The sequence below is a fragment of the Octopus sinensis genome, linkage group LG10 (assembly GCF_006345805.1).
Source record: "Octopus sinensis linkage group LG10, ASM634580v1, whole genome shotgun sequence".
NCBI lineage: Eukaryota > Metazoa > Mollusca > Cephalopoda > Octopoda > Octopodidae > Octopus > Octopus sinensis.
The window spans coordinates 80,078,314-80,104,547 of record NC_043006.1 but is presented as its reverse complement, the minus strand read 5'-3'; the positions used below and the strand labels follow the sequence as shown (position 1 = coordinate 80,104,547).

At 34.1% G+C, this 26,234-nt stretch overlaps 2 protein-coding genes and 1 long non-coding RNA gene across 4 annotated transcripts; 1 reads left to right on the top strand and 2 right to left on the bottom strand.

Moving 5' to 3' along the window:
- LOC118765183 lies at window positions 1-21,292 on the top strand. The gene is made up of 3 exons (XR_005001046.1): window positions 1-79; window positions 11,265-11,269; window positions 21,219-21,292. It is a non-coding gene; the product is annotated as an uncharacterized LOC118765183 (long non-coding RNA).
- Window positions 1,757-6,606, bottom strand: LOC115216263. Of its 2 annotated transcripts, none has more exons than XM_036506843.1 (2): window positions 6,480-6,606; window positions 1,757-4,276 (listed from the first exon to the last, which is right to left on the bottom strand). In XM_036506843.1, the coding sequence occupies exon 2, from the start codon at window positions 3,965-3,967 to the stop codon at window positions 1,976-1,978; it is 1,992 nt and encodes a 663-aa protein (XP_036362736.1). In that variant the 5' UTR covers window positions 3,968-4,276; window positions 6,480-6,606; the 3' UTR covers window positions 1,757-1,975. The 2 variants fall into 2 exon arrangements, with proteins under 2 accessions (XP_036362736.1, XP_029641322.1); XM_029785462.2 differs by lacking the exon at window positions 6,480-6,606 and adding an exon at window positions 5,541-5,616.
- Window positions 21,293-22,554: 1,262 nt separating the features above from the next.
- LOC115216262 lies at window positions 22,555-25,144 on the bottom strand. The gene has a single exon (XM_029785461.2). It carries the CDS (start codon window positions 25,142-25,144, stop codon window positions 23,153-23,155), a length of 1,992 nt encoding a protein of 663 aa, XP_029641321.1. The 3' UTR covers window positions 22,555-23,152.
- Window positions 25,145-26,234: the final 1,090 nt, after the last annotated feature.

Below are 26,234 nucleotides of genomic sequence, written 5' to 3'. Positions count from 1 at the left end.
GTTTATCTAGTTAACTTCTGTCGCAAATTTACTTACGTTTTAACAAATCTGCATTAATCCTAACTATTATATATTTTTGGTAGGGAGGAAATAATGCAAAATATGGTTAGAATGTATATTTACTTCACACAACATACATTGATTAGACTTACGTTAAAATTTCACATAATTTACCAAAATCTATTATAATTCAGAGTTGTAACTGAAATGGTATTGATTAATAGCTTTGGTTTCATAATAAAGGTTTTGTAGTTTAGATAGTGATGAAAAAAGGGACATTTTATTCTTCATACCAGTTTATATATATTAGTTACATAACTGGAATACATATGGCTTCAAATGAAGATTAGAACAGCAACGCTATCTGGACATATACAACACGAGCCGAGACATCAGTATTAATATTGATTTGCTTTTGAGTGAGCTCAATTCTGAGAAGGGTACAGCATGAAATGTTATGTTTTCTCAACAACATTAGCAATATCAGTTCACGTTTACACAGAAACCCAAACCCGCAGTAACGTTACTTAAAATCTACTGATAACGTTTATTGAGAAGCTCAAACTATATCGGTAAAATTCATGGAAGATAGCTTTGAAATTTCGTTCAGCATTTGAAATAGCAGCAGGCAAGCTATGTTAATCGTAATAAAATGTACTTTTGTACTCACGAAGAATTGCTTTTTATATTTTATTTATCTAGTTTAATATTACAGACATAGAGTACGTAAGTTAAAATGCTCATCATTAATGACAGGATATTATGATTCATTTAATGCCGTTATTATACAAGGTATTAGACAACAAAAATATGATATATATTGTGGTTTGAATAAGACTTACCGTCAGTGAATAAAAACCTTTATATGAAAGTAATATGACAATTAAAAGTAACGTTTAAAACGATTTGATTTTGCTCTTGTCGAAACAAATTATTTTCTCATGCAAAAAGTTTATATAAGTTACCAGAATACAAAAAGACTTGTTGAGAGTATTATAAAATTAACGGAATGTTATCAGTATTCTTCTTAACACCTTCTGATCTCTCCGTAGATAATGTGTTACGGAATGGAAGGTAAAAGCACTACAGCATCTTGATTGCTGGACAAATAAGAGCTGATTAGCAGAGAATTAGTTGGATAATTAAAAGCGATAAAAATAATAATTAATAGAGTTGGGATACAAATGTGATACACGGGTAATAGTCTCTTATCACACGTACCAGTCTCTCTATAGATCCAGTTACATGTGACGCAATAAATGTTTTTCAGAACGTTTCCCAAAACGTTTTTCATTTCATAGTTATTCAATAAGTGTGAGGAAGAGACTATATAAGATGGGAATAGAACGAGATTATATAAGTTAGGAAACATATCTCCATAGACATTGCTAGATTAGCAAGTTATGCATGACCATGGGGAGATATGAGTGAGCTCAAACTTCATAAACAACCCGCATATTCAAAAATGTTCGGTCAACAGAAATTAAATGGGATACAAGGATAAAAAAAAAGGGATACAATAAAATTACTAACTGTATAGGGTTTGGAACAAAAAGTGAGTCCGTTCAACAGCTCATGTGGACATAAAAAGTTTTAATATATTGAGTACAGGTGACACTGGCCAAAAATAAACGAACAAGTTCCTGAAAGAGATAGGCACGTACCCTTCACACTTGCAAGGCGTTTATCTTATACGAATTCAAATAGAATCTAGAAAACATAACTTTTCTTTTTTGTTTTTTCATTTCTTTTTTTCCGAATAGGCATTTTAGGAATTTCAGTTCAGAATGTTGTTAATTGTTGAACTTGGTAACCTCAGCTGATTCATAGTCTCGAAGATCTATAGTCAAAGGTATTCTAGTAACAGCCATCATGTCATTTATTCAGATTTAATATATAATTTATTATCCATTATTTCCATCTTCATTCCACTGACGATATTGAGTAACCCACATTGGTTAGCTTGACGATACACCTACGGATTTATATTCGTTGATGTTGTTTTATGAGCGAAATTAACATCAACAGATTCTTTTGTGGATGTTTTTGTAATTTTTTGCAGATTCTGAAAAATACTGCGTCGAACAATACTTGTTGATAGAAACGATAAACATATAAGTAATCCAACGAATGAGTTTAAAATACAAAATAATAGAGAAATTTCTTCAATTCTTGTAAACGTATACAGAAATGCGAATGTCCATGTTAGCCCCATGATAAATAATAGTTTTACACAAATGATAAACTCCAATTTCTTATGTTTTGATAAATATTTCGAAGAGAGTTTGCGTGCCAAATAGAGCCCTCTAGCGGTGAGGGTAAACGCTATGATATTAAGACATAAAATAAACATTACAGGAATTAAAAAAAACCATAGCACAGTTTTCCCATTTTTAATCCAGCAAATATCTTTTCCATACTCTGGGGAAAGTCCATGATTTCCAGGAATATACTCAAATACCAGTGATACTGTTACTATTACAAGTGGACAGATCCAAGCATACAAGGAATATAATACAAATCTCTTGGTATGTTTTCCTTTACTTCGAATTTGTGTGAGTCCTGAGAAAGTGTGACAGGCATCAAATGACATGACATTCATCCAGAAGAAAGTCGCTAGAAACGAATAATGCATCACTACAGCTAAAGATTTACACAACACTGTAGATTTAGTGATTTGTGATGAGATAAGAAATAGAAGCTCAGCTACAAACAGTGCTGACAAAAGACTAATGAGTAATTTACCTGGTAAGGTACGGAGATCAGGTATACAGAGATAGACTATAATGGTGATTGCTAGAGCTGGAAGAGAGATTACGAGTCCCACTAATGTGATATAGATCTCAGCTACGGAATATTTTGATATACCATTGATATTTGATATATTATTGGTACCATTGTTTACACAGATACTTATTATACCTTGAGAATCACGAGTGAATTCTGATTGGTTCAGCAAACGTTCGGTATTATTTAAGTAAAGAAGATCATCATTAGTGACGTAATACTCAGATTCATTTAATTTTGTTGTCGTACAGTTTAGTGCAGGATGGTAGATAACTTGTCGACATTTCTTAACTCTCAAATCGTAGATAGCGTATTTTGGACAGGAGGCAGACTGCACATGTCTATTTTCCGTTTGGCCTAATTCATTTCTTACTTTTACAGTATTGGTATCATAATCAAAAAGTATTGTTAGAGGAACATATCCTTCTTTTCCACTTACTTCAAGATAATACACTTCACAAATATCACTGGAAAACCCGTTGCATATAGCACAACCTTTGTTTTTGTAAACTTTAAGAAATTTATATATGTCTTTTACAGAGTAACCTGTGCTAGACTCCATATATATCAATGCCATTGGCTCAGACTCACATGCCATTATTTGTTCCTTATTATTGTTATCTTGAGGACAATTCGAAATATATGGTGTACAATGATGCAAATATTTGATCAAATATGATTGAAGCTCTACTGTTGGCCTACATCTATCCTTGAAATTATTTGATATATTTTCAAAGGTTACATTAGAGTTTCTGTTGCAGTTATATAAAAGATTGCAGAGAATGAATTCCTCTCCATGACACAGAGCACAATACAGGTTCCTGTAGAGTCTTTTACTTGTTTTACCAAAAGCAGGAATGATCTGCAGTTGATCCTGTGAGTCAGGATTTTCACAGTTGTTAACATACTCAATAACATCATGGTTATCTGGACAACGGTCAAACTGATAAGCATAATAATCACCAGCTTTTCGGCAACTCATAGTTGGGTAGTATGTGATAGAAGAGGTCTTATGAATAATGTCAGAACAGCATCCATTGTAGAGGTAGCAGTCTGGTTGACACGAACAACGTTCCGATGCGCCATCTGAACACAAAGCTGGGCTACAATTGTTGAAGTATCCTGCATGTGTTATAACACTTGAGAACAAAAGAACGCAAACTAAAAACAATGTTTCCATTTTAAAAGATATAATTAATGATGCATGAATTAACCTTTCAAATCCTAATAGTTCTTTGATATTTTGCTTCACTGCTGTAAATTTACAAGTTCTGACATGTGTTTTTGAAATTTAGCAATGTTTCCTAAAAATACAATGATTATTACCTTAACAATATTTTCATTTCGAAGCGGGGCAATGAAATTAATTTCGGTAGATTTAGATTCTTGGATTTTATTAGTATTAAATGCTAAATGTTCGCGACTTGGCTACTTAGCGTCACATATATGCATGTATGAATATATATAGATCCGAAGATAGTTGAGGCATCTGCAAAAGAACAAATATTTCATTAAACATACTATTATTGTAAACATTGATACATATTAAAGCACACACGCATATACACAGATAAACACACACGCATAATATATATATATACAACTTATAAACAAGGGCAAAAGAAAAAATTCCAATGCCTAATATGCCGAAAATAGACTTAATCGTCAATAACCATATAATTTATCACTATAAGCACGCATCTAGAAAGCAAGCCGATAGAAATTTCTAATAAATTTCGTTATTATCGAATCGGCCCCGATTTCTGAGTTAATTCATTTAGAATTTTCTCGTAATCAGCGATAAATACGATAAGAAAATTAATGAGATACTTACTTGTACCCACGGAAGAAGTAAACACTAAGTCCTGTGTACACTTAAGTACCCCAAATATATTCAAAATAGAAATTCAACAGCATTCTTCGAGACACGTGTGATTCACTTCGGGACTCTCTCACTCTATGAGAATTTTCAGTCCGATCACATTTTTTTTTATTTATTATTATTATTATTATTGTTGTTATTATTATTATTATTATTATTATTATTATTATTATTATTATTATTATTATTATTATTACTAGTGTTGTTGTTATACATACATACATACATACAAGCATACGTAATGAAAATAATAATAAGTGGATGTCAACACATGAACAAAATAAGAATAAACAAAAACAACAATAAAAGCAAATTACACGAACGTATAAAAACAGAAGATACAAATATTACAGGCATCCCTCCACCACACACACACTAACTAAACATAGACGCATATAGAGATATAAGCGAGCGCAAATGAAGACATACAATAGAAATACAAAATGGCTGACGGTTAGTAAGGAGAGACACAAATAAGAAAGAAGAAAACAAAGGACCACTGATGCGGTCACAGGAGTGTGACGAAAGAACTCTGGCTGAAATTAGATTAAGATTAATGTACAAAATAAATATCACTGAAGCAAAATAACACCAAATATATAGTGCGTGTGTTTTTATTGGCTAAACTGGCAAAATGACCATTCCGAAATATAACAATATCTGTTTTAACACACGACTTCACGTAAAAAATCTTGCACAACAGATATATAAACGTACAATAATACGGCTGAAACAAAATAAAAGCAGAGAGGCGCAACGAAGTAGAAGGATAAATGTTGTCAGTGTCTTACCGCTGTGCATAGGAAAACAGTGATATCATTACAAATAATTAATTGCTTAGTTTTTGCATGATAAAGAATATTACTCTTACCAATATCCAAATTTCGCTTCGGTGCTCAGACGTCGCAACAACAGTCGTCGTTACCTCCTAAAGTTAGATGTGAATTGAAAGCAGGATGGGCACAATGTCATTGAAAGTGACAGGAAAAGAAGACAGAGAGAGTGAATGAGAACGACAGAGATATCGACAATAAAGTGGAATCAAATGACAAATAGCAAAGTGGTCAATATGTAGCTGCCGTTCTCCGGAAGCAATCTAAGAACAATAATACAGCTGAGTCAGAGTGAGAAACAAATGAAAGAATACAGTAACATTATCACTAAGAGAGAGTTCACAAGGAGGATATAATAAGACGGATATTCATTAAAACTAGGATGGGACAAATGTCGTTAAAAGAGAGAGGGGTTGACGGGCATATCTCCAAGAGAGTGTTAACGAAGGAGAGGTACGAAGACTTGCTAGTATGTGGCAGATCTGTTGAGTAGTAAGCAAAGAACAATGATACGGTGGTGAGAGAAGGAGAAAAAATAAAGAGAAAACAGTGTGATCCATATCGAGGATAAATTTGTTAATTTACATGCAATCGTCTATAAACAAACAATGATTGAGAATTGTGATGTAGCAAAGATTTCCGCCTACGGCAAATTCTATATTTCTACTGAGACCAGGATGGGTCGTATGGCATTAGCAAGGAGGTGGATGGAGAGGAAGAGAAATGACAGAGATATCCCCAACAGAGTGGCAACGAATGAGGGGACCGAAGGTCTTCAGTATGTGGCAGCAGTATTGAAGAAGAAAATAAAGAATAATAAGGAAAAGAAAAGAAAAAGGGAGAAAACAGTAACATTAACACTAAGGAAGAGATGACAAGGGACAAATTTACAATACCTAGGAAATATTTCAGGAAAAGTTCCTATTTTTACGGGGAACGTATGTATTAATTTGCATGCAGAACAATATTTTTCTTACCGGCAGGAGAGTTCAGAAGTCCGCAGGAGAGTTCTGTCTACAGATGTAGTTAGATTGTTAATGAAAAGAGGAGGGGAAGAATATCATCAAGGGAGTAAGGCCAAGAGAATAAGAGAATGTGTGAACAACGAAGATATTACAAATAGACGAGCAACTTCTATTGGGATGTCGCAGTTGTGTTGAGGAAAAAAAGACAGAGATAGACAGAGAAAGAAAAGGAGAGAAAGCAGTAATATTATCAGTGAGAAGGGAGTGACGAGGTGGTGGTGCTGGTGGTAGTGGTGGTGCTGGTGGTGGTGCTGGTGCTGGTGCTATTGCTGATGGTGGTGCTGGTGGTGCTGGTGCTAGTGGTGGTGGTGGTGGTGGTGGTGGAGGTGCTGGTGGTGCTGGTGCTGGTGGTGGGGGTGGGGGTGGTAGTGGTGGTGGTGATGGTGGTGCTGGTGGTGCTGGTGGTGCTGGTGGCGGTGGTGGCGGTGGTGGCGGTGGTGGTGGTGATGGTGGCGGTGCTGGTGGTGGCGGTGGTGGTGCTAGTGGTGGTGGTGGTGGTGGAGCTGCTGGTGGTGGTGGTGCTGCTGGTGGTGGTGGTGGTGGCGGTGGTGGTGCTAGTGCTGGTGGTGGCGGTGCTGCTGGGGGTGGGGGGGTACTGTTGGTAGTGGTGGTGGTGATGGTGGTGCTGGTGGTGCTGGTGGTGCTGATGGTGCTGGTGCTGGTGGTGCTGGTGGTGGTGCTGGTGGTGGCGGTGCTGGTGGTGCCGGTGCTGGTGCTGGTGCTGGTCGTCGTTGTCGTTGTCGTCGTCGTCGTCGTCGTGGAAAAGCTAGAGACTGTGTTGTATAGTAGGCCATCAATTGTTCTACTATTGAAAAGTGACTGCCAATGGCGATCATGTTGTCGTTGCAATTGTTTAGTTGTGGTAAGAGTAAGAGCAGTAGAACGTAATGACAATGATGATGATGATGATGAAGAGACACTTGTGCTATTTCGAGAGAATGAAATAGCTACACAGAGAAGGGCTCTTGATTGTGGAGTTTCATATTTCCTTAATTGTATCGAGGAGTGGCCGTAGTTTTCGTTGTTTTGTTGTTGTAACATTGTTGTTACATATATATATATATGTGAGTGTGTGTGTGTGTGTGTGTAAACATATGTATGTAAAACTTGCATTTAACATATGATCATGCAATCTAGATCAATACATGTATATTTATACACACACACACACACACACATATATGTATATATATATATATATATATATCTGTAAATGTATACATATGTGTAAATGTGTACGTGTATGTACGCATGTATATATATATATATATATATATATGTGTGTGTGTGTGTGTGTGTGTGTGTGTGTGTGTGTGTGTGTGTGCATGTGTGTGCGTGTTGTATTATACTTATATATATATATATATGTCTACATATTCATCTATACGCATTTGCATTTTTTGTAAGTGTATGAATATATTAGAGTGAATTTGTGTATACATGTACGCGAGCGTATGTTTATATATGTATATCCATACATATATGTATATGTGTGTGTATGTGTACATCTATGCATATCCATGTATATAATTACGTATGTGTATACGTCAGTGTATTAACACGAGTGTGTCAAACTTTGTACAGACGTCTGTATCTTGCTTTACGTAAGAATATATGCACATATTTATCTATGCTATGTATGTATATTTATGTATATATACACACGTGTGTACCTGCATATATGAGATCCTATACACGTATGTGCGTGTATCTAGTTGTATGTTTATACCCATATACTTAGATGTGCGTGTATCAGAGCGTATGTATATGTGCGTATATACATATATATATATATATATACTGCTATCATGTTCTTAAGAATGAAATTAACCTCTTTACACAGATACATACATACATACATACATGCATACATATATACATACATACATACATACATACATACATACATACATACATACATTCATACATACATACATACATACATACATACATACATACATGCATATATATATATATCTTCATCCATCACCGTCTTGTACTGTCTTATATTCCTCCCCACCACTACAAACTCAATACCACTATAAAATGGTCAGAACTCCTCACACAGGAACTTAGTTTGATTTGAAAACCCCACTAGAATGGGAGAAAGCGCTAATACATGATCTAAGTTATATGATATATAAAAAATGTAATATACAAATAAATATATGTTAATACAAACCATAAATCCAGAATGTTCATGTTGAATCTCGTTGGTACGAGCACGAGTTGGGATAGGAAAAATTCATCCATAAATTGAAATAGGGATTCCACTGCGGCTTTGTCTGAAGTGAAACTGTACGCACCAGTTTTCAGGGTATGAGTAGACCAGTTAATACAGGGGAAATTGAAGTTGCCAATCATTAAAATATTATCAGGATGACATTGTTGAATGACGGACTTGATGTTCGTGAGGCAGTCCTTGAAGCACAATAGTGGTGCATGAGCTGACCTGTAGAGCCCAATTATTTCTAAATCATTGTTATACAGATTCACAATAGCCCTTGGAAAATGTGACATTTCTTTCTGCAGTAAATGAGTCTTGTAGGAAAATGACAACTCCTACCATTTTCTACCTATGCGGTCTGCTCGGATTGTGGTGAAATTCCTTACTTTTACTTCAGCTTCCAAGTGGGAGTTGTTAAGGTAGGTTTCAGTAAGGAAGAAGAAGGGAATGTGGTGAGTGTGGTCGGTAACCTAATTCTCAATGGATTGCATGGAAGGGTGTGCATATGCCTTTGAACATTGGGTAAGAATGTTGAGACTGGAGTAGTGGCCTGGTCAAACTTTTTTAGAGGTCATGGTGCAAATCTATGGGTCAATGACAGTGACGAGGATAGGTTTTGCACTGAGGTAGCGGCAGAAGTTGATTCCGTGTGATCGCCATGATATTCTTCTGGATCTCTTTGGGTCTCTTCTGGATCTCTTTGGATAAAAAATAAGAATTAACCTGGTTAAGGAGAACTCCGTGGCTGGAGTTGTATCTACATTCACAGTTATGTTGATTGCTTCGGTCCAGATGGAGGATATGTAAACGGAACACTTTTCCTCTTAAATTTCTTTTTTTACGGAAGCCAACGTTTTAGGCTATGGAGATTTCGATTCTAAAGAAAATTTTTCAAAACTCCGCAACTACAATTTCAATTTCCACCCCTCCCCATTTCTTCATTTTGCACTTTTTCCGGAAATTTTTTTTGGAAAAATACGCACAAAAATACAGAGATTATGAATCTGAAAAATAAAAAACTTTGTAAAATTTCAAATTTTTAAAAACAAAAAAAAGTATCCTCCCCCACAAGCAGGCTATTTACATGCTAGAAATAACAGCCAAATTCCAGCATTTATAGAGAGAGGGTTTACAGCTGTTTCTAGGATATTAATTAATAATATCCCTCCATCGGAGACGGTGTGAGAGGAAACTTAAGTCATAGTTATTTTAGTTGTGATACAAATAGAAAGTGAGGTTTGAGGAAAGAAACTAGATGCAAGATATGTATGGGTATTGAGGTTGTATATACGTTTTATAGGTATATTGGCATATATGCAATATTCTAGTATCCTTTGAATAAAATCCAAAAGTCTAACAGGGTTTAAAATGAGTCCTTCGAAATATAGAGTTTATAAGCAATGTAAGATTCCATTATGATTGAGATCCATCAGATTTTTAAACTTGGTCATTCCCAGTAGGAAATTTATATAGAGTTCTGCAGATCAAAGATTTGTGACTTAACTTTCATCTCAGACCGTCTCCGATGAAGGGATATTATTAATTAATAACCCAGAAACAGCTGTAAGACCTTCTAGCTATAAAGGCTCTAATATCTATACAGCCTTGGTTTTTTATCACATTACGCAAAAAGTTCTTATATACACACGCTGACATAGAACCAACGTTGAACACTGTATTCGCAACATCACCGAATCTGGAACATAACTATGGTCTGTCTATAGCACTTATTCAGCATTACCTGAATGATACCATTACTTCAATGATACCATTATCTCTTATATGTGTGTGTCTGTGTGTTTGTTTGTCTGTGTTTGTCTCCTCATCATCGCTAGACAAGAGACGTTGGTGGATTTATGTCCCCGTAACTTAACAGTTCAGCAAAAGAGACCAATAGAATAAGTACTAGGCTTGCAAAGACTAAGTCCTGGGGTCGATTTGTTCGACTAAAGGCGTTTTCCACCATGACCGCAGTCAAATGACTGAAATAAATCAAAGAAAACAGAATAAACAAACAAACATACATATATATATATATATATATATATATATAAGTTCAGCAAAATTTAGATTCAGATGAATATGGTACCAGAATTTTGTATGGTATTGTCCATATAAATCTGATGGGGTGATTATAATCCATATAAGCAACAAGTATATCCAAGGTAGAGTAGCACAATTGTTTCCTGCTACTTCATTTTATTAAACACTGTAAGTATTACATCAGTTTTAAAATGTCGAACAATCTTCAGCCAGTTATAGAATTTTCAAATCAAACGGACAATACACATTCTTATCTCTATTTCATTTGCCAATATTATAAAGAGGGTAGATATATAGACAGAGAGGTTAATTTCATTCTTAAGAACATGATAGCAGTATATTCACTCTCTGACTGTAGATCTTATCATTGAGTTCACTTTGTTATTTAGATCTGTCAGTGGGGAGAGGGATTTTATTTTTGGTTGGATGGAGACAAAGAATTTTTTTCTATTTAAAGATATATGAAGGGGTAGTATATGTCAAAACCATAAACCTATTCCTATTTTGAGGAATTCGGTTTAGATATATTTGAATGTATTAGAGCAAAAGCTAGTAGGTTGAAGTTAGAGAGGTAGGGGAACATAGGCTACTAGTGCTCTAGAGGTTTTAATGTCCCTTACCATTTAACATCCAGATTCCATATTAAGAAATTTAAGTAAATATTCTTTAGATAATTTTCTAAAGAATTTCAATAAATTTAGTATCTTATATAGGGATAGAAAATATAGAAATCTTTACATATATATATAAATATATATATATATATATATATATATATATATATATATATATATATATATATATATATGTATGTATATATATGTATATATATATATATATATATATACATATATATATATATATATATATATATATATATATATATATATATATATATATATATAAATATAAATATATATATATATACATATATCTCTGTTCGATGGTTTCATTTACCTAGTTTCGGTGGAATACATCCACTTGTTTTCAATAATAGAAATATTAAAATAACTAAGTCTCTCTAAAAGAGAACAGCGGCAGCGTTCCCGGAAAATAATAGTTATCGCCATACTAATATGGCATTCTTATAAAAATAAGAAAAAAGCTGTCCGCTTATTAGCTCCATGAGGCCATCGCCTTAAGTTAGCTATTTGATACACAAACTGTATCCATATAACCTTCGAACAAGGGAGGTCAGTCGCTCCACACTTGTTCGAAGGTTATATGGATACAGTTTGTGTATCAAATAGCTAACTTAAGGCGATGGCCTCATGGAGCTAATAAGCGGACAGCTTTTTTCTTATTTTTATAAGAATGCCATATTAGTATGGCGATAACTATTATTATATATATATCCATTTCTATTAATATATAATCATAATTAGCAAGTAAATGGGAATTTTTTATTGAGTTGAATTTAAAGAAAATTTTATTCATAATATTTACTAACTGTGGAGAAAAGCTTTATCACTTTAATAAATATATCAGGAGTCAATAAGATATATTAAAAAGTAATGGAAGGGAGGTAATCAAGATGAACAAAGTAATTTCCCTAGATATATAGAATATTTTTACATCCTATATAGGAGAGTATCAAAAAAATTCTAATTTCATTATATTCAGATTTATATATATAATTTCTTAGTAATCTATGCAGGTTAAATAAAACTTAGTATGGTATATTCATTTTTTACCAACTAACATTATCATCTAACAATGAAATTTTTAATTCTCATTCAAATAATTATAATGTTGCTTTATCTGGAGCTGGATACGACCAGGAAATCACCTTCCTAGATCTTGATAATATAAGTCTTTCAAATGGATAAGTGAATGAAAATAGCGGAAATAATATGGAATCTTCTATTTTAAAAAAAGTATAAATCAATTAAAACGAGTAACCTAGTATATAAACCTGATACAATAATTAGAAATGGAAAACAGATCATAAAGAGTATAAAAAGTTTAAGCTAGATAAAATAAATATAAATTATAATTTTAAAAATTCTCTCCCACAGAAAAAAAAAACTAATAAACATAAATATAAGACTAAAGAGAATAACGAATCTCTAAAGGATACAGATAACATTAATCTTCCCACCTTTACTCAAATAAAAGAAATTCAAAAGAAAAAATTTTGTATGGTTAAATATCCCCTTCAACTGTTCGATTTCTACGAACCTATACGGCGAATTTAGGTCTCTACTAGAAAAAAACTTCCCTGCTTCCCATAAATATTATAAAATAATTTCTAATAAATCAGTAAGAATATCATACTCTACTCTTCCAAATATGGGTACTATAAGAGCTAGACTAAATAGAAATAATATCAAGTTAGCTAGAAATGGAATAAATAGTAACAACAACAACAACAACAACAATAATAATAATAACATTAATAATAATAACATGATTATTAGCAATAATAATGATAACATCAATGATATAAATGATAAAAATAAAAATGTGGAATGTGAGGAAATTGGGAAAAGATTAATAACAAACAACCCTAACTTACATAACAATATAATTATAGATAAGGGAAATAACACTAATGCTAATAACAGCCCTAGTAATGAAAATGAAAATAGCTTGTTCCTAAATAATACTAATACCAGGAATCATAAAAGCCAATATGGTATATAAAAGCTAGTATGGTATATAAATTTTTTATTTGGTTACAAAATATTAGGATTTCAAAATTTAGGTATGATCAGAATGTTATTATTTAAAATACTTAAACATACGGGTAGCACAATGTATACAAGATTCCCCTAGTTCGGAACGGTTATTCGATAAGTTTTTATTATTCCTATGTTTAAATCAGCCGAAACGTTGTGGTAACAACAAACAAGATGACACATATCCGTCCAGTGTAAATAATGTAAACACAAGTTTTCTTCCTTTCTTAAACTGCCTGGAACCCTATTTTGTATTTTTTCGATCCAAAAATGCACATCGGCTTCTCTCGATTAAACTTTCTTAAGAAGATTACCAAAGCTTCTAGGCCAAACTACATATTCACAATTTTAGCAGGTTTTTTTCATTATTTTTTGTTTACGTATGAATAAATTACTGGGAATTCAAACTTACATCATATTTCAAAATATAATCACAAATTCTCATAACAAGCAATCTGTTTTAAAATGCTTTAAAATTGATTCTTCTTTTATTGTTTATTCTTCCACTACCGTTTTCAAATCTTAGATCACAGGCAGAAGTTATCGAAAATGGAACGGATTTTCACAAAAGTCTATCCATTGAAGATTAACTTGATAAACCTTATTACATATTGATATTAATCTATCCGTTAAGGCAACGAGCTGGCAGAACCATTAGCACACAAGGCAAAATACTTCGCAGCATTTCATCCGTCTTTACATTCACAGTTCAAATTCCGTCACGACCCCTCCTCGGAAATTGTTACCTTTTTGCCAAAATTTGGAATCAATATTACTCTATTTCCTTTCACTTAGCTACCGATTGCTCCGAATATCGACCATTTTGCATTTGCATTTGACTCTCTTCTTCTGTGTGTATACCAGTGACCGTATGTACGATCATATATGCATGAAAAATACATATATGTGTGTGTATGTGTGTGTGAGTGTATTCGTAAAACTTTATGCATACACATCCATACATATTCACTTATAGACCTAAACATCTATACCAACACATACACGCACACACAAACACACCAGCACATACATACACACAAAGATACAGGGCAAGCATGAAGTCTATACACAAGGGAAACATGTCTTACTCATTAATATCGCTAATAATGATTGTGTAGAGCGGGTTTCGTCGCTCATCAGATATTAGTTCGTTTCACGTCTTTTTCTGACGTATGATGGAGAAGGTGTACTCAGTGAAAATCACAGATGAAAACCATGTTGAAAATGTTATTCTTTAATGTAGTTCAATAATATTATTGAATAATATTATTTTCGCTCATGTATGTAGACTTAACGTTCACACTTTACATGCATACATGAATAAATAAATAAATAAATAAATAAATTTCTGATTAAACAAACAAGAGAAACATAATTCAGTATATGAATATATCATCTTTTTTATTTTTAATCGCAAGAATGTTACAAAAGTTACTCAAAGGCCGAGAGCTTCGTAGGCGGCACATAAAACACTGACTTCAAATCAGAGGACTCGTTACATAAAAAGAGAATATTTCGTGAAGCCTAATATTGGTAGGTCACGTGGATATAATGTCATTGTTACAATAATACTTATTAGCATTAACCCTATGCTTGCTAAAAGCAGAATATCATCTGCTCCGTCTATGGAATTACGTGTCACTCTATGGGTACTCTTTTCCTTGTTTCAGTCATTTGACTGCGGCCATGCTGGAGCACCGCCTTTACTCGAGCAACTCGACCCCGGGACTTATTCTTTGTAAGCTCAGTACTTATTCTATCGTTATCTTTTGCCAAACCGCTAAGTGACGGGGACATAAACACAACAGCATCGGTTGCCAAGCAATACTAGGGGAACAAACAAAGACACAGAAACATACACGCACACATATAAATATATACATATATACGACGGGCTTCTTTCAGTTTCCGTCTACCAAATCCACTCTCAAGGCTTTGGTCGGCCCGAAGCTATAATAGAAGACACTTGCCCAGGGTTCACGCAGTGGGGCTGAACCCGGAACGATGTGGTTGGTAAGCAAGCTACTTACCACACAGCCACTCCTGCGCCGGTTATAAACGTTTCGATATAAATTAAATTCGCTGTGCTATTGGATTCCTTACTTGCTTCCTTTAATTAATGAGTTTCGCCTCAGTTACTTCCCTTACACTAGCTTCCGTAAATTTACTATTGTTTTTCACTATTAGCTCTAACCAAACAGAACACAGATCTTCATTATTTCTTTAGAATCATTCATATTATGACGTACCTTATCCGTTTAGTTATCACTTTACAAGTCGTATTTTTATTATTATTATTATTATTATCTTTTTTTCTTCCTCTTTCAAATTTGCTTCCATTTCTTGCCGAGTGTCTTCCCGACTCCTAGGGCAAAGAAACTCATAGTATACATTGGTAGGCCATTAAACTAAACTCACTAGTTCGTTCATTTCTTTTTTTTTAAGTTAAATTAAAATACATGGGTAGTAATAGTTATCACATCGACAATGCTCTTCTCAATACGTGTGATGTACCAGTTAAGACAATCTTTTGCACTTCTTGCAAGGATGGTAAGCCGGGGATCATTCTCATATAATTTTCGGTTCCCTTCTTGATCATTCCTAGTGCTCCTACGATCACTGGTATTGTAACCGCCTTGAGATACCACATTTTCTCAATTTCAATGAGTAGGTCTTTATATTTTCTGAGCTTGTCAAACTCTTTCGCTGAGATACTATGATCACAGGGGATGCTCATGTCGATCAATAAGCAAACTTTATTGTTTTGGTCTTTCACAACAATATCTGGTTTATTGGCCTTGATGGTTCGGTCTGTATGTACTGGAAAGTCCCACAGAATCGTTACATTTTCTCCTTCAGTTACAGCCTCAGGGTGGTGATTATACCACTTGTCGGCAGTTCTGATATTGTAATGCCGACTTATTAGCCAGTGTAGATATTGGCCAACTCTGTCATGTCTTAATTTATACTCCTCTGGGGCTAAGACTTTACATCCAGAGATTAGGTGGTCCACTGTTTCAATCATGTCGTTGCAGAATCGGCATTTTGGGTCTGCTCCATTTTTCATCACGTTGGCCTGGTAGTTCCGGGTTATTAGGCTTTGATCTTGAGCAGCCAGGATGAAACCCTCACTCTCTGCTTTTAGCCCTGAGCTCCGTAGCCACTGATGGGTTTGCTTCTGGTCAACATCAGCTTGTTTGCTGCGGGCCACATATTTATCGTGCAGAGGTTTCTCCTCCCACCTATCAGCCAATTGCTCGTGCGCTTTTTTCGTTGCCATTATTTTCACCTTCTTTGCAACAATAGTTGCCATACATCCCTCGGGTTGTTCAGTTTGGGTATCCTGCACGAGATCAATAGCAAATCTTTTGCTTTCCTTTATGATAGAATGAAGCTTCTTTCGTCTCTCGTGATTTTCCAAGAGCTTTAGCATCCAGTCATTCGTTATTTCGAGATATTTGGCCAGTCCAATTATGGTTGTTTTGTAAGCTTGTTCAAATTGGATCAGGCCTCGACCTCCTTGGGCTCTGGGAAGGTAAAGGCGATCTACGTCTGCCTTTGGGTGGTGCATCCTATTACAACTCAGCAGCTTGCGTATTTTCCTATCTATATTCTTTACCTCACTCATATTCCAGTTCAACACATTGTAGCTATAAGTAACAACTGGAATTGCTAAGGAATTTATAGCTAACACCTTGTTACGTGCATTTAGTTCAGATTTCAGGACTGCACGAACTCTCCTATAACATTCCTTCCTGATCTTCTCTTTCATGCTTGCATTCTGAATACCAGAGGCTTTATTTATCCCTAAATATTTGTATGTTTGTTCTTGCTCAAGCTCTCTTATGACTGTGTCAACATCTAACGCGACTGCATTTGTGGTCTTCCCTTTCCCTTTCTGGAAAGTGGCCTTGGCACACTTCTCAAGTCCATACTCAATCCCGATGTCATCGCTGAATGCTTTCACAGTGCGCAATAGGCCTTCAAGTTCATTATTGTCTTTAAGTTTTAAGTCATCCATATAAAATAGATGGCTTGTTTTTTTATTGGCAATTTTATACCCATACTCTGTTCTGTTTAATTCACTTGTAAGGGGTATTAGGGCTATGCAGAATATTAAAGGTGAAAGTGAGTCACCTTGAAAAATTCCACAGTTGATGTTTATATTTTCTGAGGCAAGTACTCCATTAGAGTGGTATAATTGGAGATTCGTATTCCACAACGACATATTGTGCTTCAGAAAGTTTGAAATCACAGGGGAAATTTTGAAGATGTCCAGCGATCTCAAGATCCATGGATGCGGTATACTGTCGAAGGCCTTTTTATAGTCAATCCATGCGGAGCTGAGATTTCTGCGCTTGTTGTGACAGTTCTCCAGGATCATACGATTAATAAGCAGTTGATCTTTGCATCCGTATGAGCCTCGGCGGCACCCTTTTTATTCAATGGGGAAAATATCGTTCTTCTCCATGAATGCATATGTTTTCTCCGCCAGGATAGATGTTAGGATTTTATACGTGGTGGATAGACAGGTTATAGGCCGATAGTTTTTTGGAAGGTTGGTTTCGTTATTCTTTGGGAGTAGGTAAGTAATACCACTTGCTAACCAATCAGGTGTTTTCTTTGGGTCTCTCATAATTCCATTGAGCAGCTGAACTAGCTTACCGTGTGCACATGGGAGCGATGCGATCCAGAAATTCGGCACCCTATCTTTACCGGGGGATTTCCAATTATGGGCCTTCGTGAGTGCCTTTCTTAGGTCTGCTATTGTGATGTCTTCCCCATGCTTGTTGTCGTAAATTTTGGTAGGATCCTTCAGTTTGTAAAAACCAGTCTGCATTTATGTTGTACGTCTTCTTGTCACTCCAAATCCATTTCCAAAAGTTTTGAACTTCTTCCATGGGAGGGGGGTCTTTAACGGTTACTTTCTCCTTCCCTATTTCTCTGTAGAATTTTTTGGCATTGGATGTGAACAGCTTATTTTGCTTGTAAAACTTGTTTCTCTTCTCAAATCTTCGTATTCTTTGGGCTTTTGCTTGGACTTTTTGTTTCAGCGTTTCTTTTATTGATATCAGTTCTTCTCTTGGTGAGGATCCAAATTTTCTCTTCATCGTTCTTCCTGTTCTGGATCTTACATCATTTCCACATATTAGTTCATTTAATATTGATATTTCCCCTCTCATAAATTCAATCTCTTTTTCAATTTTACTTCTCCAGGTTTGGTTTTCTTTGTTTTTTCGGGGGCATACAGCTGGTTTCAAGTGCCCTAGCAGAAGTGTAAATAATTTCATTTAACTCAGTAAAATCAGGTTTTAATTCTTGTATTATTTCAGTTGCCAATTTGGATTTGTTTTTTATTTTGGTTTGTATTTGAGAGTTTATGAAGTAGTTCTCTATCATTCATACTTGTATGTCTTACAACTTCAAGCGTATTCAGGATTTTCTGCCTCATTTCTGCCATAGACTCTCTATGTTCTTCAGCAAATGCGAAATCTTCAGTTACTGTTGTTTTATCATTTTCCTGGCTATCTTCAACAGGTACAATAGAATTTCTTGTATCTTCAGGCCTTTGCGTACTTTGGTCAGATGGCAGTCTTTCAATTAAGCCTCGTGGCGGGCTATACTGTTCATCTGATTCTTCATTTCCTTTGTGTCTTATATTTATGTCATTTTCCGTTGCGTGCTTGATCGCGCTTATTTCAGTGTTTGTGAGTCCGTTATTTCTAAGGATATCCCTCATCACATTTGCCAATTTGTTCTCGTCCAAATAGGGCCTACTGTCTTGATTCCTTGTTCTCCATATACTGTAAGAGTTTGCGGTGTGTCTCTCTTGAGATGGCCTACCTAATGCATAGTAATAAGCGTATATTACTTCTTTATACTCTTCTCGGGTCCATTTGTTCCGCTTACATTTTCTTTCTGTGGTGGTTGTGGTGGTGAACTTGGAGGGCTCGAGTTGGGGGATTTCCCGTTCAAGTGACCATCCATGTCCGTATTCGGAGAAGAGTTTGTGTCAGTTTCGATCCCAGGCTGGCTCTTCCCTGGGGGACGCGCTTCCAGATTAACCATAGGACAAGTGATTTGGTTAGTTTCCAAAAACATTTTGGTGCTACGATAATGTTATCATTTTTGAGCTTTGATTGGCACGTGGGGAGACGGCCATCATTGCTGTTACTATTATAATCGTACCATTATAGCAGCCGTAGTCGGCTCATTATTGTTATTATCATCACCATTATTATCACTATCATCATTATTATCACCACCATTACCATCATCATTATCATCAACTCCATCATCATTATTATCATCAATAATATTGTTTTATGTGTAGTCACAGCAGTATCTTATTATTGTTATTTTTGTTTTTTATCATTATCCCCATCACAGTAGTGTCTGTCTGTCTCGTTGGCTGGCTTGGTGGTTGGCTGGCTGGCTGTCTTCAACGCCAGAGTTCTTGCCTGTCAAATAATACTTTCATATTTGGTTAACATCTAAAGAGCCGAGGTGAGGTTTGTGTTGGTTGAACTATGTGAGTGTGTGTGTGTGTGTGTAGATAGATAGATAGATAGATTATCAGCACTATTACTATCATTATTATCATCATCACCATCATCACCATCACCATCAGTGATTTTTTTTTTTTCAGGTGGGGTATTATCGGTCAAAAAAAGTTCAAATTTTTACTACTACTTAAGAAAAATTAAGGAAGGGCTGTTCTGTATTGTTTGTGAATAGAGAAGTTGTGTTCGACCAGAGAGAATCTTAGCATCATTATTTTTTTTTTCATATGCGTTTGTGTTATTGCAATAAAAAGTGTTTGTTTATTTCGTGTAAGGTAATATTATGGAGGTTGAAGTTGACTTTCTAGAGATGTTTGTATGTCCAGTTAGAAGAACAGGTGTGTTTTTGCAATAAAAATTATATGTTTACATTTATATTTGAATATTCAGGAAGGAAGCAGAGAAAAGTCAGATTTTCAAAGAAAGTTTTAGTGTTTTGAAAGTCCACAAATAGAAAAGCGTGATGTTTTTAGAGAGAAGAAAAAAAAGGGTGTTTAGAGAGTCAGTTGTGGGTATTAAAGTTTTTGAAGCTGATCGGATGTATGTTTGAAAGCTGTAGATATGTAACTTTGTAAATATCTTAACTTATTTTGAAGAGAATTTTAAATACTCACAAGATATTGTAGATGTTCCAGTCTTTCAGAGTTATTATTATTATTATTATTATTATTATTATTATTATTATTATTATTATTATTATTATTATTATTATTATTATTATTATTTATATCAGTTCTATTATATGTGGTTAATAGGCTCCAACTATTGAATACACTAATTTTTTTTAAACTTGTGTGATGCAATAATTTGGGCTAAACAAATATTCTGCCGATTAGGGTTTAAAAAAAGTAAATTACACGGCTTTGAGTGGGCTCACTTGGACTTTAAATGATATGGACACTAAACATACCGTTGGGTATTCGAAACGTGATCTCTGCTTGGAAGAATCATTCCATATCCTTACTTGTACTTTCAGATTATTTAATCCCAGAAACAAATTAGCAGTAAAATGCGCACATTTATTTAGAAAAGTTTTCATTATTTCCAAATAAGATTCCTTATTTACAAATCACGTAGATGAAAGTACACATAAGTTAACCCAGTTAGCTTATATTGCAAATTTACTTACGTTTTAATAAATTTTCACTAATCCTAACTATTATTTATTTTTTGGAAGGGGAGAAATAATACAAAATATGGTTAGAATGAATATTTACTTCACACAACATATATTGATTAAGCTTACGTTAACATCTCAGATTGTTTAGCAAAATCTATTGTAATTCATAGAGCAGTTTATGAAACGGTATTGATTAATTGCTTTGATTTCATAATATTAGCGCAAAGGTTTTGTAATTTAGATAATTATAAAAAAAGGGACATTTTTTTCCTTCATGCTAATTCATATATATTAGTTACATAAATGGAATAAATGAAGATTGGAACAGCAACGCTAACTGGAAATATACAACACGAGCCGAGCTTTCAGAATTAATATTGACTGGACTCGATTCAGAGAACGGATAAGGCAAGAAATGTTACGCTTTCCCAACAACATTAGCAATATCAGTTCACGTTTACACAGAAACCTGCAGTAATGTTACTTAAAATCTACTGATAACGTTTACTGAGAAGCTCAAACTATATCGGTAAATTTCATGGAAGATAACTTTCAAATTTCGTTCAGCATTTGAAATAGCTGCAGGCAAGCTATGTTAATAGAAAGAATGACTATAACAGAGAGGCTTTTCAGTCTTCATAAACCTATAGAGGAACATGGATATTCAACAGGTAATAAAAAACAAATTTTGTATTTATGAAGTGCTTTTTATTATATTCTCTTTATATAATTTAATATTACAGATATAGAGTACGTAAGTTAAAATGCTCATCATTAATGACAGGATATTATGATTCATTTAATCCCGTTGTTTTACTATGTATTAGACAATAAGAATAACAGCTAAGGAGTCGACATCGTCTGATTATTATATGGTATATATATCGTGGTTTGGATATTGTCATTGATTTAACACATTTATATGGAAGTAATACCACAATAAGAAATAGCGTTTACAATACACTGATTTTGCTCATGGCGAAACAATTATTTTCTTATGCAAAAAGACCAAAAGACTTGTTGAAAATATTATAAAACTGATGCGATGTTATCAGCATTCTTTTTAACAACATCAGATCTCTCCGTAGATAACGTTTAACGGACAGAAAGGGAAACGCCCAGCAAGATTTTGCTTGCTGGACAAATAAGAGCTGATTATTAGAGAATTAATTGGATAACTGAAAGCGACGAATAATAATATTTTAATAGAGTTGGCATAGAAATGCGATACATGAGTGGTAGACTATTATCACACACACTAGTATCTCTACAAATCCCGTTACATGTGACGTAATAAATGTTTTTCAAAGCGTTTTCCGAAACGTACATCAGGATTATTCCATTTGTGTGAGGAAGAGATTATATGATATAGGAAGTCAACGAGACTATTTAAAACCATTTAAAATCGTTTGAGCGAACTAAAAGACAGGGAGAGAGACATGAGTGAGCTCAAACTTCATAAAACCCACATATTCGTAAAATGTTAGGTCAACAGAAAATAAATGGGATACAAAAAAGAATAGAAAAAAAGGATACAATAAAATTACTAACTATATGGGATTTTCAGCAAAAAGTGAGTCCGTTCAACAGCTCAGGTGGACATGAAAATTTTAATATATTGAAGAACAGAAGAAATGGCCAAAAATAAAAGGGCAAGTTACTGAAAGAAATATGCACGTACCCTTCACACTTGCAAGGCGTTTATCTTATACGAATTCAAATAGAATCTAGAAAACATAACTTTTCTTTTTGTTTTTTCATTTCTTTTTTTCCGAATCGGCATTTTAGGAATTTCATTTCAGAATGTTGTTAATTGTTGAACTTTGTAACCTCAGCTGATTAATAGTCTCGAAGATCTATAGTCAAAGGTATTCTAGTAACAGCCATCATGTCATTTATTCAGATTTAATATATAATTTATTATCCATTATTTCCATCTTCATTATACTGACGATATTGAGTAACCCACATTGGTTAGCTTGACTGCACAACTACGGAGTTATATTCGTTGATGTTGTTTTATGAGCGAAATTAACATCAACAGATTCTTTTGTGGATGTTTTTGTAATTTTTTGCAGATTCTGAAAAATACTGCGTCGAGCAATACTTGTTGATAGAAACGATAAACATATAAGTAATCCAACGAATGAGTTTAAAATACAAAATAATAGAGAAAATTCTTCAATTCTTGTAAACGTATACAGAAATGCGAATGTCCATGTTAGCCCCATGATAAAGAATAGTTTTACGCAAATGATAAACTCCAATTTCTTATGTTTTGATAAATATTTCGAAGAGAGTTTGCGTGCCAAATAGAGCCCTCTAGCGGTGAGGGTAAACGCTATGATATTAAGACATAAAATAAACATTACAGGGATTAAATAAAACCATAGCAGACTTTTTCCATTTTTAATCCAGCAAATATCTTTTCCATACTCTGGGGAAAGTCCATGATTTCCAGGAATATACTCAAATACCAGTGATACTGTTACTATTACAAGTGGACAGATCCAAGCATACAAGGAACAAAATACAAATCTCTTGGTATGTTTTCCTTTACTTCGAAGTTGTGTTAGTCCCGAGAAAGTGTACCAAGCATCAAATGACATGACATTCATCCAGAAGAAAGTCGCTAGAAACGAATAATGCATTACTACAGCTAAAGATTTACACAGCACTGTAGATGTAGTAACTTGTGATAAGATAAGAAACAGAAGCTCAGCTGCAAACAGTGCTGACAAAAGACTAATGAGTAATTTACCTGGTAAGGTACGGAGATCAGGTATACAGAGATAGACTATAATGGTGATTGCTAGAGCTGGAATAGAGATTACGAGTCCCACTAATGTGATATAGCTCTCAGCTACGGAATATTTTGATATACCATTGATATTTGATATATTATTGGTACCATTGTTTACACAGATACTTATTATACCCTGAGAATCACGAGTGAATTCTGATTGGTTCAGCAAACGTTGGGTATTATTTAAGTAGAGAAGATCATCATTAGTGACGTAATACTCAGATTCATTTAATTTTGTTGTCGTACAGTTTAGTGCAGGATGGTAGATGACTTGTCGACATTTCTTAACTCTCAAATCGTAGATAGCGTATTTTGGACAGGAGGGAGACTGCACATGTCTATTTTCCGTTTGGCCTAATTCATTTCTTACCTTTACAGTATTGGTATAATAATCAAAAAGTATTGTTAGAGGAAAAGGTTCTACTCTGTAAGCTATTTCACGATAATTCACTTTACAAATATCACTGGAAAACCCGTTGCATATAGCACAACCTTTGTTTTTGTAAACTTTAAGAAATTTATATATGCCATTTACAAGGTAGTCTGTGCTAGACTCCATATATATCAATGCCATTGGCTCAGACTCACATGCCATTATTTGTTCCTTATTATTGTTATCTTGAGGACAATTCGAAATATATGGTGTACAACTATGCAAATATTTGATCAAATATGATTGAAGCTCTACTGTTGGCCTATATCTATCCTTGAGATAATTTGATATATTTTCAAAGGTTACATTAGAGATTCTGTCGCAGTTATATAAAAGATTGCAGAGAATGAATTCCTCTCCATGACACAGAGCACAATACAGGTTCCTGTAGAGTCTTTTACTTGTTTTACCAAAAGCAGGAATGATCTGCAGTTGATCCTCTGAGTCCGGATATTCACAGTTGTTAACATACTCAATAACATCATGGTTATCTGGACAACGGTCAAACTGATAAGCATAATAATCACCAGCTTTTCGGCAACTCATAGTTGGGTAGTATGTGATAGAAGAGGTCTTATGAATAATGTCAGAACAGCATCCATTGTAGAGGTAGCAGTCTGGTTGACACGAACAACGTTCCGATGCGCCATCTGAACACAAAGCTGGGCTACAATTGTTGAAGTATCCTGCATGTGTTATAACACTTGAGAACAAAAGAACGCAAACTAAAAACAATGTTTCCATTTTAAAAGATATAATTAATGATGCATGAATTAACCTTTCAAATCCTAATAGTTCTTTGATATTTTGCTTCACTGCTGTAATTTTACAAGATCTGACAGGTATTTTTAAAATTTTGCAATGTTTCCTGATGATACAATGACTATTACCTTAACAATATTTTCATTCCGAAGCGGGGTAATGAAATTAATTTCGGTAGATTTAGATTCTTGGATTTTATTGGTATTAAATGTTGAATGTTCGCGACTCGGCTACTTAGCGTCACATATATGCATGTATGAATATATATAGATCCGAAGATAATTGAGGCATCTGCAAAAGAACAAATATTTCATTAAACATACTATTATTGTAAACATTGATACATATTCAAGAACACACGCATATACACAGATAAACACGCACGCATGATATATATATATATATATATATATATATATATATATATATATATATATATATATATATATATATATATATATATATATATATATATATATATATATATATACAACTTAAAAACAAGGGCAAAAGAAAAAATTCTAATGCCAAATATGCCGAAAATAACCATATAATTTATCACTATAAGCACGCGTCTTGAAAGCAAGCCGATAGAAATTTCTAAAAAATTTCCTTATTATCGAATCGGCCCCGATTTCTGGGTTAATTCATTTAGAATTTTCTCGTCATCAGCGATAAATACGATAAGAAAATTAATGAGATACTTACTTGTACCCACGGAAGAAGTAAACACTAAGTCCTGTCTGCACTTAAGTACCCCAAATATATTCAAAATAGAAATTCAACAGCATTCTTCGAGACACGTGTGATTCACTTCGGGACTCTCTCACTCTATGAGAATTTTCAGTCCGATCACATATTTTTTTTTATTTATTATTAATATTATTATTATTATTATTATTATTATTATTATTATTATTATTATTATTATTGTTATTATTATTACTAGTGTTGTTGTTATACATACATACATACAAGCATACGTAATGAAAATAATAATAAGTGGATGTAAACACATGAACAACATACGAATAAACAAAAACAACAATAAAAGCAAATTACACGAACATAT

What these genes read in the sequence shown, in the direction of transcription:
- LOC115216263 (XM_036506843.1), bottom strand. Translation starts at nt 3,967, where the DNA reads ATGGAAACATTGTTTTTAGTTTGCGTTCTTTTGTTCTCAAGTGTTATA.
- LOC115216262 (XM_029785461.2), bottom strand. Translation starts at nt 25,144, where the DNA reads ATGGAAACATTGTTTTTAGTTTGCGTTCTTTTGTTCTCAAGTGTTATA.